Source organism: Microtus pennsylvanicus, chromosome 1 (assembly GCF_037038515.1).
Source record: "Microtus pennsylvanicus isolate mMicPen1 chromosome 1, mMicPen1.hap1, whole genome shotgun sequence".
In the NCBI taxonomy this organism is placed as follows: domain Eukaryota; kingdom Metazoa; phylum Chordata; class Mammalia; order Rodentia; family Cricetidae; genus Microtus; species Microtus pennsylvanicus.
Genome location: NC_134579.1, coordinates 152,875,768 through 152,890,359, shown reverse-complemented (window position 1 = coordinate 152,890,359; position 14,592 = coordinate 152,875,768). Strand labels below are relative to the sequence as shown.

General features: G+C 43.6%; 1 protein-coding gene across 2 annotated transcripts; it reads right to left on the bottom strand.

The window, feature by feature from the left end:
* Positions 1-8,169: 8,169 nt before the first annotated feature.
* LOC142832327 (paired immunoglobulin-like receptor B) lies at positions 8,170-13,828 on the bottom strand. Of its 2 annotated transcripts, XM_075942753.1 has the most exons (9): positions 13,632-13,828; positions 13,436-13,471; positions 12,981-13,265; positions 12,572-12,877; positions 10,605-10,889; positions 10,174-10,479; positions 9,649-9,945; positions 9,109-9,408; positions 8,170-8,342 (listed from the first exon to the last, which is right to left on the bottom strand). In XM_075942753.1, exons 1-9 carry the CDS (start codon positions 13,663-13,665, stop codon positions 8,206-8,208), a joined length of 1,986 nt encoding a protein of 661 aa, XP_075798868.1. In that variant the 5' UTR covers positions 13,666-13,828; the 3' UTR covers positions 8,170-8,205. The 2 variants fall into 2 exon arrangements, with proteins under 2 accessions (XP_075798868.1, XP_075798858.1); XM_075942743.1 differs by lacking the exon at positions 13,632-13,828 and having other exon boundaries at positions 13,436-13,619.
* Positions 13,829-14,592: the final 764 nt, after the last annotated feature.

Here is a 14,592-nt window from a genome sequence, read left to right as displayed (position 1 = left end):
GCTCTTGGCCTGATGAGATGAACTCCATGTGATGAACTTGCCTCAGATGCCTGACAGCCACACATGGCATCTTTTGCGTGTCCTCTTTGACACAGATGTGTTAGATGTAGAGGTCCAGCAGAGACATCACATTTGCTGGTGGATAGGAACTCCCCAGGATGTAGTGTCATGATAGTGTCTTTATCAACCTTTTCCCATGGCCCCCTTCCAACGCACTCCACAGGCACCACAGTGGCTGACCACATAGTCAGATAGACGTTGCTGGGTCAGTCCTTTAAACCTGGGTGTCCACCAGAGTTTTCCAGGTGAGGACAATGCCTGTTGCTTTTCACAATCAGCTCATAATGAAATGTAAGAGTCTCTGTCTTGACTCTACATCAGTATTGGGTGGAATCTAAGAGACAGGATCTTAAGTGCAGGCTCTATGTTTGTTTGACCCCCCTGTACATTCACACTGTATCTAGTGTTTTGATATTTTGGTAAATGAGTTATTTTCTATCCTTTACCAAGTAGGTTCAGATCTTGATTATTGACTTTTGATCAAATTATTTTTAAGTTCAAGGGAACACATTTCCCAAAATTTAGTCTCTGTGAATGAAGCACACATGTCCACACCCTTCCACACATGCATGTGCACACACACACATAATGCACCTCCAGAGGATATTGTTTCAGCTTCCAGCAACCACTTGATGCATCACACCATCCATACCAACAGTCTGAGGGACCTGATGACCACGTGTGACCTCCACAGGCACCAGGACAGACATACACTGAGACAAACCACCAGTATATATAATATTAATTAACTTAATATTTAAAATTCTGATAAAAATGTTCTTTTTAGAGGTGTTCATCTGCTTTTTTCTTAGTTGATTCCAGACACAGTCAAATTGTTAACCAAGAAGCTCATCACAGGTGGCCTTTGTATTTTCTTGACAATTTTCTAATTTTGACTTTGACATATTGATGCCTCATTGCAAGCTCTCTCTGAAGGTCTCTTGTTTAATGGGAGAGAGTCAAATAATGAATATTCTTAGCAAAATTTTTTTATTGGGCAACAGCAAATATTTTAAGGAGAATTGGTTTGAAGCCATGCCAACAGCACTGGTTTTCCTAAGTTTAAGCTGTCTGGCATTGAGTGAGTCCTCCTCCTGATTGTGGGCTTTGAGTTCCATTTGGAAACTGAGACAAATAACTTCACTAGGCTCCTAAGAAAACAGAAGATGCAATGTGTCCTTAATATATTACTACAATGTTATAATTTCGCAAGCACATAGTGCTTTTCCCTGCAATTGAGTAAGGCACCTGTGACATTTATTAATCCCCTATGATATATGCATTTCATGGGTCAGAGATCAGGCACCACACCAGCTGATATGTAGGCATGAAGCTGTCCATCCCCAGCAATGGTTCCATGCTCATTCTCTTGGATTTAATTATAATGAGGCAGGCATGAGTCATGTTGGTTCTGTTCCTTGGGGCTATGGAAAAGTATCTACACACATGCATGTTTCCATGGAGGCTCCGTGAAGGTTGAGCTTCTTTCCTGAAGCAGTTGAGCTTTTCTGACTCCTGGGTCTCACAATGAAACATTGAGGTTATCTTTATGTCATTGGTGTGTCATGTGAAGGTGAAATTTCATGAAGGAGGCTTTTGTATCAGAGTTTTCTATTACTAATTTTTGTAATTAAAGATAAACTCCAACGATGGTAATACCTTACAGTGGAGTGCATATAAAAGGGACAAGGACAATCAATGATCAATATCTGATGGCATTTTTGTCATGAGAATTAGAGGGATAATGACCCTTTGGATTCTGAGAAGCCCCATGGTGAAGATACTAGCGGAGGAAGTGCATGCCAGTGGAGTAAGGTGTCAACTGAAGAATGAAAATGGTGAATTTTTTTTCCAGTCATAAAACTAACTTCTACACTCCATTTCCCCTTCAAACAGTTTTGTGAATTTTTTTTTAAATCAAGTCATCAATTGTTCATAATAAGCAAATGCTAAGTTCTACAGACAACTTCCAGTTCAAGGGATTTTGGGTGGTGGCAGGAGTCAGGGTGAGGTTGGGGGAAAGGGGAGAGGGGGAGAGGGAAGGGAGAAGGGAAGGACTGGCAACAGCTTGGGGGAGTGGGAGGGTGGAGATGGAGGAAGGGTGGATATAGGAGCAGGGAAGAAAATACCTACATTAAGGGATCCATTTTAGGATTGGCAAGAGACTTGGCTCTAGAGGGGATCCCAAGTGTCCACGGGATGTCCCCAGCTAGGTTTTGGACAGCAGAGGAGAAGGTGCCTGAACTGTCCTTGCCCCACTATCACACTGATGATTATCTCGAATATCACCATAGAATCTTCGTCCGGTGACGGATAGAGATAGAGAAAGAGACCCTCATCAGAGCAACGGACTGAGCTCCTAAGGTCCAGTTGAAAGGCAGAAGGAGGGAGAAGACGAGCAAAGAAGTCAGGATCGCGAGGGGTTGGTCCACCATCTGAGGGAGTGTGTCTATTCTAATGGGAGCTCACAAATCCAGCTGGACCTGTTCTGAATGAGCATGTGATCAAACCGGACTCTCTGATTGTGACTGACAATGGGGGCTGACTGAGAAGCCATTGATAAAGGCACTGGGTCTTGTTTTTACGGCATGTACTAACTTTGGTACCCTAGTCTATATGGATGCACAGCTCCCTAGGCATGGATGTAAGGGGGAGGGCCTTGGACTTCCCATAGGGCAGGGTTCTCTGCCCTCTCTCAAGCAGGGTGGGAGACGGAGCGGGGGTGTGGGGGAGCGGGAGGGGATTGGGAGGAGGGAAGGAAGTGTAAATAATTGAATGGAAAAATTAATAAATCAAAAAATTAATAAATATAAATTATAATCATAAATTATAAATATAATAAAATGATTATGATAATAAATTATAAACATAAAATATATTATATAAACTGTGTTTATATATGCAAATATATTATAAATAAATTAATTAATACATATAATAAATTAATTAACTAGCCGGGTGATGGTGGTGCACGCCTTTAATCCCAGCACTCGGGAAGCAGAGGCAGGCGGATCTCTGTGAGTTCGAGACCAGCCTGGTCTACAGAGCTAGTTCCAGGACAGGCTCTAAAGCCACAGAGAAACCCTTTCTAGAAAAACCAAAAAAAAATTAATTAATACAAAGAATTAATAAATCTCTCAAACCCCCAAGAATACCAAGAAAAAAAAACCAATTCAAACATGTGAAGAAAATAAATCAAACCTTGAAGTTTGAAATAGAAGCAATAAAGAAAACCCAAAGAGAGAGAATTCTGGATATGGAAAATCTTAGTAAACAAACAGGAAGTACAGAGATAAGCATAACCAACAGAATAGAAAAGATGGAAGAAAGAAACTTAAGGGTTCAAGATACTATAGAGGAAACAGATTCACTGGTCAAAAAAAATCATTAAATCCTAAAAATCTGTAACACAAAACATCCAGGAAATCTGGGACACTATGAAAAGACCAAATATAAGAATAAATAGAAGAAGGAGAAAAACTTCAGCTCAAAGGCACAGAAAATATATTTAACAAAATCGTAGAAGAAAATTTTCCCAACAAAAAGAAGGATATCCCTATGAAGGTACAAGAAGCTAACAGAACACCAAATACACTGGATCAAAAAAAAGTCTCCTTACCATATAATAATCAAAATTCAAAACATACAGAATAAAGAAAGACTATTAAGAGCTGCAAAGGAAAAAGGTCAAGTAACATATAAAGGTAGAGCTATTAGAATTACACCCGAATTCTCAATCGAAACCATGAAAGCAAGAAAGTCCTGGGCCGATGTGCTACAGACTTTAAGAGACCACAGATACAAGCCAAGATTATTATATCCAGTGATGTTTTCATTTACCATCGATGGTCAAAGCAAGATATTCTATGACAGGACTAGACTTAACCATACCTAGCCACAAACCCAGCCCTACACAAAGTAGAAGAAGGAAAACTCCAACTGAAGGAAGTTAGCTATAACCTTAAAAACACAGACAATAGTTGATGTCACAGCAGCAAATCCCAGGAAAGGGAAAAACACACAAAATAACATCACCACCAACAAAAAGTAAAATAACAGAAACTAGTGATCGCTGGTCATTAATATCCTTTAATATAAATGGACTCAACTCATATACGAAAAGACACAAGCTAACAGATTGGAAACAAAAACAGAATCCATCCGTCTGTTGCATACAAAAAGCACACCTCAACCTCAAAGAGAGACATCACTTTAGAATAAAGGGTTGGGAAAAAAATTTCCATCAAATGGACTTAAGAAACAAGTGGTTGTAACTATCCTAATATCTAACAAAGTAGACCTCAAGCTAAATTTAATCAAAAGAAGGACATTTCATATTAGTCACAGTAAAAATCCATCAAGAGGAAATCTCAATACTGAACATCTATGCCTCAAATACAAGGGCCCTCATATGGAAAAGAAACACTACAAAATCTTAAAACACACATTAAACCCCACACATGAATAGTGGGAGACTTCAGCCGGGTGATGGTGGTGCATGCCTTTAATCCCAGCACTCTGGAGGCAGAGGCAGGCGGATCTCTGTGAGTTCGAGCCCAGCCTGGTCTACAGAGCTAGTTCCAGGACAGGCTCCAAAGCCACAGAGAAACCCTGTCTCGAAAAACCAAAAAAAAAAAAAAATAATGGGAGACTTCAGCACCCCACTCTCACCATGGGACAGGTCTGCTAGACAGAAACTTAACAGAAATGAGGGAACTTATAGATGTTATGACTCAAATGGATTTAACAGGTATCTATAGAACATTCCATCCAAACATAAAAGAATATACCTTCTTCTCAGCACCTCATGGAACCTTCTTCAAAACTGACCACATACTAGGTAACAAAACAAACCTCAATAGATAAAAAATATTGGAATAACCCCATGTATCTTATCAGATCATCATGGCTTAAAATTAGAATTCAACAGCAACACTAATTTCAGAAATTCCACAAACAAATGAAAATTAAACAATAGTTACCTTAATCACAATGGGTCAAGGAAGAAATAAAGGAGAAATTAAAGATTTCCTAAATTCAATGAAAATGACTACACAACATACCCATACTTGTGGGATGCAATGAAAGCAGTGTTAAGAGGAAATTTCATAGCACTAAATACCTACATAAAGAAGCTGGATTGCTCCAATACTGAGGGAACCTAAGAGGTGAGTGAACAGCCACATGTCTGCCTGCTCCACTCTCTAGGATCTCCCCAGTAGGACAAAACCCAGGGGCCCTTCACCAACTCCTCACCTTTTCTAGTCAGCCAGCAGGCAGGTTCCTGCAGCTAGGCCTCCCCCAAAACCCACATCATTCAAGGTACTAACCACACACTGCCTAAGAGCTGCGAGCTTGCTATAATACTGAGGGGACCAAGAGCATGCTACCACACTGAGGTGATTAAGAGAGAGCACCAAGAGAGCAAACCAGAAGAGAAGACCAATAGAGCAGGTGTCTAGAGACCTCAGAGGCTTTATGAGACAGACATTGACAGTACAGAGCAGACCAAGAAAAACTCCCAAATACTCAGACAGCCACAGCTAGGATTGGACCAAGATGCAAAGACACTGCTGGCCTCATTTGAAGGAAGAGATGGGTAGGCACCAATGCAAGAGTTCCTTCAACAACCTAAAAAGCAGCATGGTAACACCAGAACCCAGTGGTCACAGTACAGGAAGACTTGATCATCCTAACCCAGAAGAACTAGAAGAAAACAACTTTATATAATAAAAGTAATATATAACAAGCCGACAGCTAACATCAAATTAAATGGAGTGAAACTCCAAGTGATTCCACTAAAATCAGAAATAGACAAGTCTGTCCACTCTCTCCATATCACTTTAACATAGTTTTTGAGTTTTAGCAATAGCAATAAGGCAACAAAAGGAGATCAAGAGGATTCATGTTGGAAAGGAAGAAGTCAATCTTTCGTTATTTGCAGATGATATGATAGTATATATAAGTGACCCCAAAAACTCTAACATAGAACTCCTATAGCTATTAAACACCTTCAGTGATGTGGCAGGATCCAAAATCAAGTCAACAAAATCAGTAGCCCTCCTATACACAAATGATAAAGAAGGTGAGACAGAAATCAGAGAAACATCACCCTTCACAATAGCAAAAAACAACATAATATCTTGGTGTAACACTAACACTACCATGCTGTGTGAAGGATCCCCAAACTGTAATGTTGGGAAAGATCTCATCACACCAAATCTGCAATGAGGACAGCTAACACATTCAGATTTTGTACCTTATCATTTTGCTAGAATAGGTTAATGAGATGTGCATCTCTGGTGTCAATATTCCTTCTTGCCCTGTTAAATAAGGGCTATCTCCATGAGATCTGCATCTTTGATGGGTTGACCTACGAAGTACTCTCTGGTCTCTCACTGCATAATTCTGCAATCCATAGCAGAAACAGTTATGCAAGCCCTAGTGACTCACTGGGGATCTGACTTCCGTCCTGCCTGAGCTTGTGGTTTGAAACTGGCAATTTCCTTATTCCTCTGACTTCTCAATTTTTGGCCCAGAAAGATACTCTACTCTCTTTTCTGCTTCCAAACCTCTTCACTGTGTTTTTCCCTCTCTTTCTTTTCTATCTGTTCCAGAGTTTCTGACATGACACTACAAGTCCTGTCTCAATGCACTCAGCTCAGGAATCAAATTTTCTGGCTGCAGTGTAAGGTGCAAGAATATCATCTGCTCACTTTCAAACTGAAGCTGGTAATAATCTCCCCCTGCCCCTCCTTGGGGTACAATGAGGACAATGACCTTTCCTTCAGGGTTAGTGTGAGAATAAACTAGTCCAACAACATGGGAGGGTTCATACATGGATTCTTATTTCTGAGAATATACATTGGGGTGAGTGAGGGCACTGGTTGGTTTTTGTCATTTTGATGAAGACTAAAATCAATTGGAAATAGGGAACCTCAACTGAGAGTGTGCTTTGATGAGATTAGACTGTAGTCATATCTGTGGGGGCATTTTCTTGATTAATGATGAGACGAGACCTCAGAACCTGAAACTATTCTCCCGAGAGACAATACATGGAAACAAATTTTGGGACTCTTGACATGGTCACTTCCTTCCCATGATCCCAGCATGTAGTTTGCTGACTTAGATATATGAGGAGGTCTATAATTTCACAGATATTAGTTATCTCTGCTGGATCTATCCAGCCCTTTGTTTTCTGGTTCACTTTGGTATTGCTCACTCCTCCTCCCACAGCTTCATGCAGAAGGGTCTGAAGTGTTAGGAAGTATTGGTAATGGTTGAACTCTTGATAACTATTTGTTTCCTGTGGCACAAACAATAAAATCCCAGAGACAGATATTGGAGATCAAGCTGAAGATCAGAAAAGCAAAGTGGCCAGCACTAGCTCTTACTACTAGTTCAGACCTAATGGGTGATCCTGCCACCATAAATCCTCAGACCGAGACTGCTGCGACATGCCTCCTTGCATCTTATATTTCTCTTTAGTGCAAGAGTTAAATATGTGCAACACCACATCCCAGTCCTATGGCTAATTAGTGTGGCTGATGGGATTAAAGTTGTGTGCCACCATTGCCTAACCTATATAGATGACTAGGGTGGCTGTCTTGCATTCTGACTTTCAGGCAGGTTTTATTTTTAAAACATGAATACTAAACCACTATAGTTTCCCAGCAGGGGACAATAGACTCTCCTCATGCTTCCACCAGCAACCTATTCCCTTCACCATTTGTATAACTTTCTGTGAACTAGTGTTGTGCACTGAGTGGAAAGGACCCTTGAGCATCTGGGCTGGAAGGTTTCATGTGGTATCCTAGCTCCTTATACCCCTTCCATTGACCTCAAATATAGCAATTATTAGAGTATCAATTTCTAGAGTTTACTCTAGACATCATGATATCAAGACCATGACACATCTCCCTCCATGGACCTACCAGTATCACACCTTCCTCTGTATCCAACACTCACAACTTCCTCTGCACCCAACACTCACACCTTCTTCTGCATGCAAAACACCTTTGCTCCCTGGACATTCTCTCACAGCAGTTCCTCAGAGTAAGAACTGGATTTTTACAGAAAATCTGGATCATTAGATTTATTTCACAGGGTTTGTATTCATGAAATATTTACTTCTTTCTCTTCTGGTTACATCCGGATTGCACATTGGCTTTGTCTCTGGCTCTCCCAAGCCTCAAAGACCAGAATCCCAAGGACTATGAGGATCATGACAGCAAATCCCATCCTGATGAGATTCTCCACGGTGTGATCCCGTTTCTCTGAGCCTGTGGTTGTGGACAAAAAAGTTACAGAGTTTAGTGATGGTCAAAATTCCCTCAAGGAAGCTAAATGTCCCCAAGATAACTAAATGTCTCTAAGATAATTGAATGCCCACATTCATTCCCATACATTCCCCGGACAGAATTTGGCCTTTATGTTTTCAGTGCTTTGAGTTTGAATTTTCTTTATTCAAATGTCTTGGGTTTGGGCATGTTCTAGGATGGGCTGATAGTCTTCAGTGATCTTGTGATCATAAGAGTACGATGTGGGCTTATGACCTAAGGGATTTTTCTGTGTTCTGCTTTCTCACTTAATATAAATACCCATCATTCTCATCCTATAAACTAATAAAGTTCTGGAATGAATCTTTTTTCCTTGGCATAGCTGGGTTCCATCTCTTATTCTTATTATTTCCTTCAGCACCACTGTGAAACACCAGTGAAAACAGAAAATTAAGAGTAGAATAAATTGTCCTGACATTACACGAGTGTGAGGATTCGGTGCTAATGAAGAGATCCTGACTCTGCTCACTGTTCTACATCTGCTCTGTAACCTCCCCAAGAGCTTCATGCTGTTTACTCCAAACCTAGATTGTAATAGAGGAAGGAGAGGACATTATTTGATAGACTGCTACTGGGATTCACTTCTATGGCAGGGATAGTGCATAGTGCCTTTTGAATAACTTTCCTATTGTCCCTTTGATCTCACCATGTCAAGGTCACTCCTAGTGTTTGCATCTTAAGTCACCATGCCAGTTCAGGGTCACTTCACCTGAGACAGTGAGCTCCACAGGGGCACTGCCATATGACAACAGGTAGAGAGAAGAGTTTTGAGAACAATAGCACCTGTATGTGCCAGAGACATCAGAGGTAACAGCACCCATGGAGAATTCTGCCTGGAACTCCTGTACTTGGAGCTTCTGTTTTAGTCTCTGGGGTGGGTGTGCTGCACCTTCCTTGGACAGAATGAAAGTGTCCACTCTGTATGCTGTCTTACACAACAGGGTCACGTTGTCTCCAGACCCCGTAGAGTTAGGCTTCACCGAGAGGGAAGGAATGACCTGAAACTGTCCTAAAGAAAAGAGAGATGATGAGAGGCTGCCTTCAATATTCTGAGCTGACACAACACCTGGATCTTAGTGAACATCTAGGACTCTTTCTTTTCTTTGCCGGAGTCCTCCTCCTACTTCCCCGTCTCTGCATCTATTGTAAATAAGTTCCCTGTCCCTCATCCCGGCCATTACTTCCTAAATTCCCCAAAGAGAGCCCTAGTAAAAGTTTGATGCCTGAGGGAATCTATTTAGTTCCTCACCTGAGATCAGAATGTCCAGGGGGTCACTGGAGGCTGACCACCCAGAGGAGAGGTTGTGTGCACCATAGCATCTGTACTGGCCTCCAGTAGAGCTGCTCACAGAGTCCAGTGTGAAGTTGACCAAGGAGAGACCAGACTGAGTCCACTGGCCATCTTTCTGGATGAAGTCAGCTCTCCCCAATTTGTACAGGGCAAATCTGTCATATTTGATGTCAGAGCAACACTGCATTGTGAGGCTCTTTCCAGGATCTAGGATATGGCCTTGGTGAGACAGCAGGGAGGGCTTCTTAGACAGGCCTAGAGGAAAGGTGACAGGCTAGTGATGGAGGAGCTGGATTTTACCAAGCACTTATCTTCTCCCATTCTGCCCTGCACATGTCACTACTTCTACCCAGGGGCGGGGCTCTGGCTCAGAAACCAGGCTCTTCCTTTCTTACTCTTTATCTTCAACTACCCAGTAGGACACTTCCATGGCAAAGGGCATTGGATGTCCGAAATGACTGCTCAATGTTGGAGGTGACTCACCAGAGATGTGTATTTCCAGGGGGTCACTGGGTACTGACCACAGCTGTGGGGTCTGCTTGTAGTAACCATAACATCTGAATGTCCCTTTGTGATCTGGTGTTACATGATCTATAGAGAACAAGGCTTGGTACTGCCTAGTACTGTGTATATACTGTGAGTCCACGGAGTTGAGGAACTTCTGATCTTCCTTGGTGAGAATGAACTTGTCATATCCCCCCCATGAGACACACTGGAGAGTCATGTTCCCTCCTGAGGTCACCACAGGGCTGGGTAGGGCTGTCAGGCGGGGTTTACTGTTGTAGATTCCTAGGACAGAAGGCGCAGACTGTTACATGTGCTCACACAGACACAATGTTCTTCAGGGCTAGACTGTGGGAGGGGAATACTCCTGAGAGTAGAGCCTGGTGCTGAGACCCTTCTTGTCCCCTCACCTGTCACCACCAGTTCCAGGGTGTCACTGTGCTCTGACCAGCCAGCCGAACTGTAGTAGTAACAGCGATATTGTCCCACATGTTGGACTGTCACAGAAGGGATAGAGAACTTGGCCTCGTTCTCCGGCTTCTCTGGGGTCTGTGTACCCCAGGGTTTTTGGCTTCCCTCTTTATGCAGAACATAGATTTCTGCATCCAGGGTCCCCTGACACCAGATGTTCATGGGACTTCGGAAGGTGATCACATGTCCTGGCTCAGCCTTGATGGTGGGTTTGTGGAGGGTCCCTGTAAGGAAGTAGGAGAGAAGGAGGTGAGTCTGTCTGACAGTGGCACAGGGAAAGTCACTTTGGATGGCACTTCTTCTCTTGTTAATTTATTCTTCTGTCATACAACACACCCCAACAGCAGCTTCCTCACCTCCTCTCTCCCCAGATCCACTGTTCCATTTCCCTTCAGAAAGTGCAGCCTTTTCCATGATATTAATGCAACATGGCCTAACAGCATGCAATAGACCAGTCACACACCTCATATTAAGGTGGACAACACAACTCAGTAGTAGTGAAAGATCCCCAGAGAGGACCTTCCTCTCTGATGAAGACCCCAGAACCAGGACACTCCGAGACCAGGCCACAGGATGCAATTAACAGGAGGTTTATTGAGTAGCACAGGTACCTGTGGGCAGCAAGTCTTTCATAGGGCTTGCGCGCCTGCAGACTGGGGGAAAGTCTTTTTATAGGAAAGAGGGTAGCAGAAGCAGATTACAGAAGCAAATGCATGGTTATTGGTCAGCTGGAATGGGCAAGGGGCACAGGTGGTTCTTCCTTTCCCAGAATAGATGTATGGGGTCAAATATCCTGTTTTTTTCTTGGTTCTTCCTTTCCCAGCCCAGATGTATGGCAACAGGCTTCCTGTTAATTGATTCTATATTCTGCCTTGCAGCCAGGAACCCTGACCTCACTCTGCATTTACATTGTTCGTCAAAAGCCTTATGGAATGACGTTACAGCAGCTAAGCTGGGATCTTTCGTAGGGGGAATTGTTTCTCCTGTGAATTGCTGATATATCCTAAATTGGGCACATGTGCTGGCTATAGGCATCCTGTTTCCCCTAGGCAAACGGGATGTTCTCATGAGAGCCGGCTAGCTGCAGGTCCTGAGAGGGTCCTGAGGGTCTCAAGCGGACAGGATGTTTCTCATGAGAGCCGGCCAGCTGTGGGTTATGGGGGGGGGGCGGCTGGGCTCATTATTGCTGCTAACTTAATGTTACTAGGTAGGGGTCTTTTATTCTTTCAGTAGGAAAAAGATCTCATGTGCAGGAAAAAGAGTCAGAGACTTCCCCAGTCCTGTTTTTATCATTCTCACAAAATCACCAAACTCGCCAGTCAGTAAAGGTGAATTCCTTTAATCCCCAGCACCAGGAGGCTGCTGCACAGAGATCTCTGTGAGTTCAAGGCCAGCCTGGCCTACAGGGTGAGGTCCAGAACAACCAGGATTACCCAGTGAAACTCCAAAACAAACCAAGAAACAAGCAAGCAAACAAACAACAACAAAAACACAAGCTAAACAACTACAGCATATGCCTAAGGCAGACCCATGCAGACTCTGTGGTTGCTGCTTCAGTCTCTGTGAGCCCTCATGATCCCTGCTTAGTTGATTCTGTGGGCCCTGTTCTCCTGTTGTCCTGAAGCTCTGGCTCCTCCCTCTCTTCTGGGTTTACTGTGTCTTGTGGATGATGGTACTTGAGCTGATCCAAAGTAACACAAGGCTCCATGAAGATTCATCTGTCCTGGATCTCCTGGGCTTTGCTGTCACTGTCTGCCTTGGATTCTGTATCTTGTGACCACTGTCGTCCATGCTCTGTGTTAATGGACTCAGGAGCCCTGGATCCTCACACACACCACACGCCAAGGCCTGTCTGAGTACCTATATCATTTCAGCATCATTCCAGGGAAAGGCTAGTGTTCCTCACCTGGGACCACGAGCTCCAGGGGATCACTAGGTTCTGACCACACCTGAGGGCTGTTTTTGTCAAAGCTGTAGCATCTGAATATCCACCTTTGACTGGAGGTCACAGGGCCCACAGAGAACAGGGCCTGGAGCTGCCCAGTATAGGTGTTACACCGTGAGTCCAGTGTCCGGGACAGCTGCTGTGGCCCTTCCTTAGTCAGAATGAAGCAGTGATGTGCCTGCTGTGAATCACACTGGAGGGTGACATTCCTTCCTTCAGTCACCTCAGGGCTGGGCTGGGCTGACAGCCTGGGTTTACTGTAGAATCCTAGGAGAGAAGGAAGAATCAGTTAAATGTCGTCGATAGTCTCATTATGTTCCCCGGTTGTGAGGGGGTGGACATACTTACTGAACAGACTGTCTCCTCTCACCTGTCACCACCAGCTCCAGGGAGTCACTGTACTCTGACCATCCATCAAGAGTCTGATATTGACAGCGATATTGCCCTGCATGGTGATAGTCTAATTTTGAGATTGAGAATTCATTCTTGTTCTTAGGGTTCTGTGAAATCTCTATGTGCCGTAGATTTTGGTATGCCTCTTTATAAATTCTATACTCTTTGGCTCCTGTGGCTCCCTCACACAAGAAGGTCACATTATTCTTCTTGGAAACCACAGAGTGTGGCTGTGCTCTGAGGACAGGCTTAGGAAGGGCCCCTGCAAGAAAAGAGCAGCTAGGACTCAGGACAGCCATCCTAAGACTGCAACCCCATTCCCAACCCCTCATTACCCCCAGCGCACGTGTGTGGTTTCCATCCTCACTCCCAGGCAGGGCTCCTGGGGATGATGAGAATTGCAGGTCAGGACATCTGCAGACACTCACTCACCTGTCAGCACTGGGGTCCCAAGGCCAAGAGTCAGTCCTGGAAGAGAGTTCTCTGTGAGAGGTTTGTCTCTGAGGCTTGAGCAAGTCCTCCCCATTCAGTCCCCTGAGACCCAGGGCTTTCCTGATGGGCCAGTGCTGAGCGGTGGGGCAGCATCATTTCTAGACGATGGTATTCCCTCCCCATCTCCACATCTCACCCACACAGAGCAGGGCTGTGAAGGTGAAGGTCATGGCGTCTCCTCCCTTAGGCTGCCACCGTGCTCAGGGGGAGAACAACAGAGACTGCCTGGAGGGACAGGAGGCACAGGGTGTGGCGTCTGGAGGCAGGAACTCTCCACGACAGGGTTGTACTGGAGCAGCCCCACAGGAAGGGGAACTGCCCTCCTCAGGCACCAGCTCTGACTTCCCCAATACTGTGTTAGGTCCGGCAGTAGATTCTTCAGTCAATATTTGATGGATGACATTTCTATAACCCCATCTGTGTCTGTCTCATCTGTCCTCATCTTTGTCAGAACCAGATTTCTTACCACATAGTAGACATGTATGAATAATACACCTAAAAATACAAATGTTTTATTTTTTTCACTTTTTTATGTGAAATACTTTCCATATTCAAAATGTTTGAAGGTTTCTGTGAAGGGTCTTGCTGTGTACATCTGCATGGAATGAAATTTATAATCCTCTTCCTCCCAGTCTCCAGTTATGGGTTCCAAATGTGCACTGCTGTCTCTGGCTGTTTGTTATTTTTGGAAATGTGTACTTTCCATTCCAACTTTAAATTACACTTATTTCTTTATTTACACTTATGTATTTAAATTGCATGTATGTGATAATAATATATTACACTTCTTTTCTTTATGAGTGACACTCACATGTGTCACAGTACCTGCATGGAGGTCGGAGGATAACTACAGAAGGCAGTTTTCTCACTGAGCAATGTAGACCAGAGTCAGGCCTGAAGGTGATGGCAGGCTCTTATACACTGATCCATGTCTCTAGCTCAATCTATTATCATCACTTTCCTTAGTCCTTATGCTTCAGGTAAGAAAAAAAATAATCTTCATTGTTTCTGGGGATCTTGGACCAAATAAATTCCCAGCATTGTTTGACTATCTTGGGATGAGGTTGTTGGTGTGGCTACCATTCTTGAGGCAGTCA

Excerpts from the sequence above, each read along its gene's own strand:
- LOC142832327 (XM_075942743.1), bottom strand. The coding sequence starts at position 13,529 with ATGGGGAGGACTTGCTCAAGCCTCAGAGACAAACCTCTCACAGAGAAC. Across the intron at positions 12,878-12,980 it reads CCTGGAGCTGGTGGTGACAG|GATTCTACAGTAAACCCAGG; the intron begins GTGAGAGGAGAC and ends CTTCTCTCCTAG. Across the intron at positions 8,343-9,108 it reads TGTGGAGCTCACTGTCTCAG|GCTCAGAGAAACGGGATCAC; the intron begins GTGAAGTGACCC and ends CCACAACCACAG.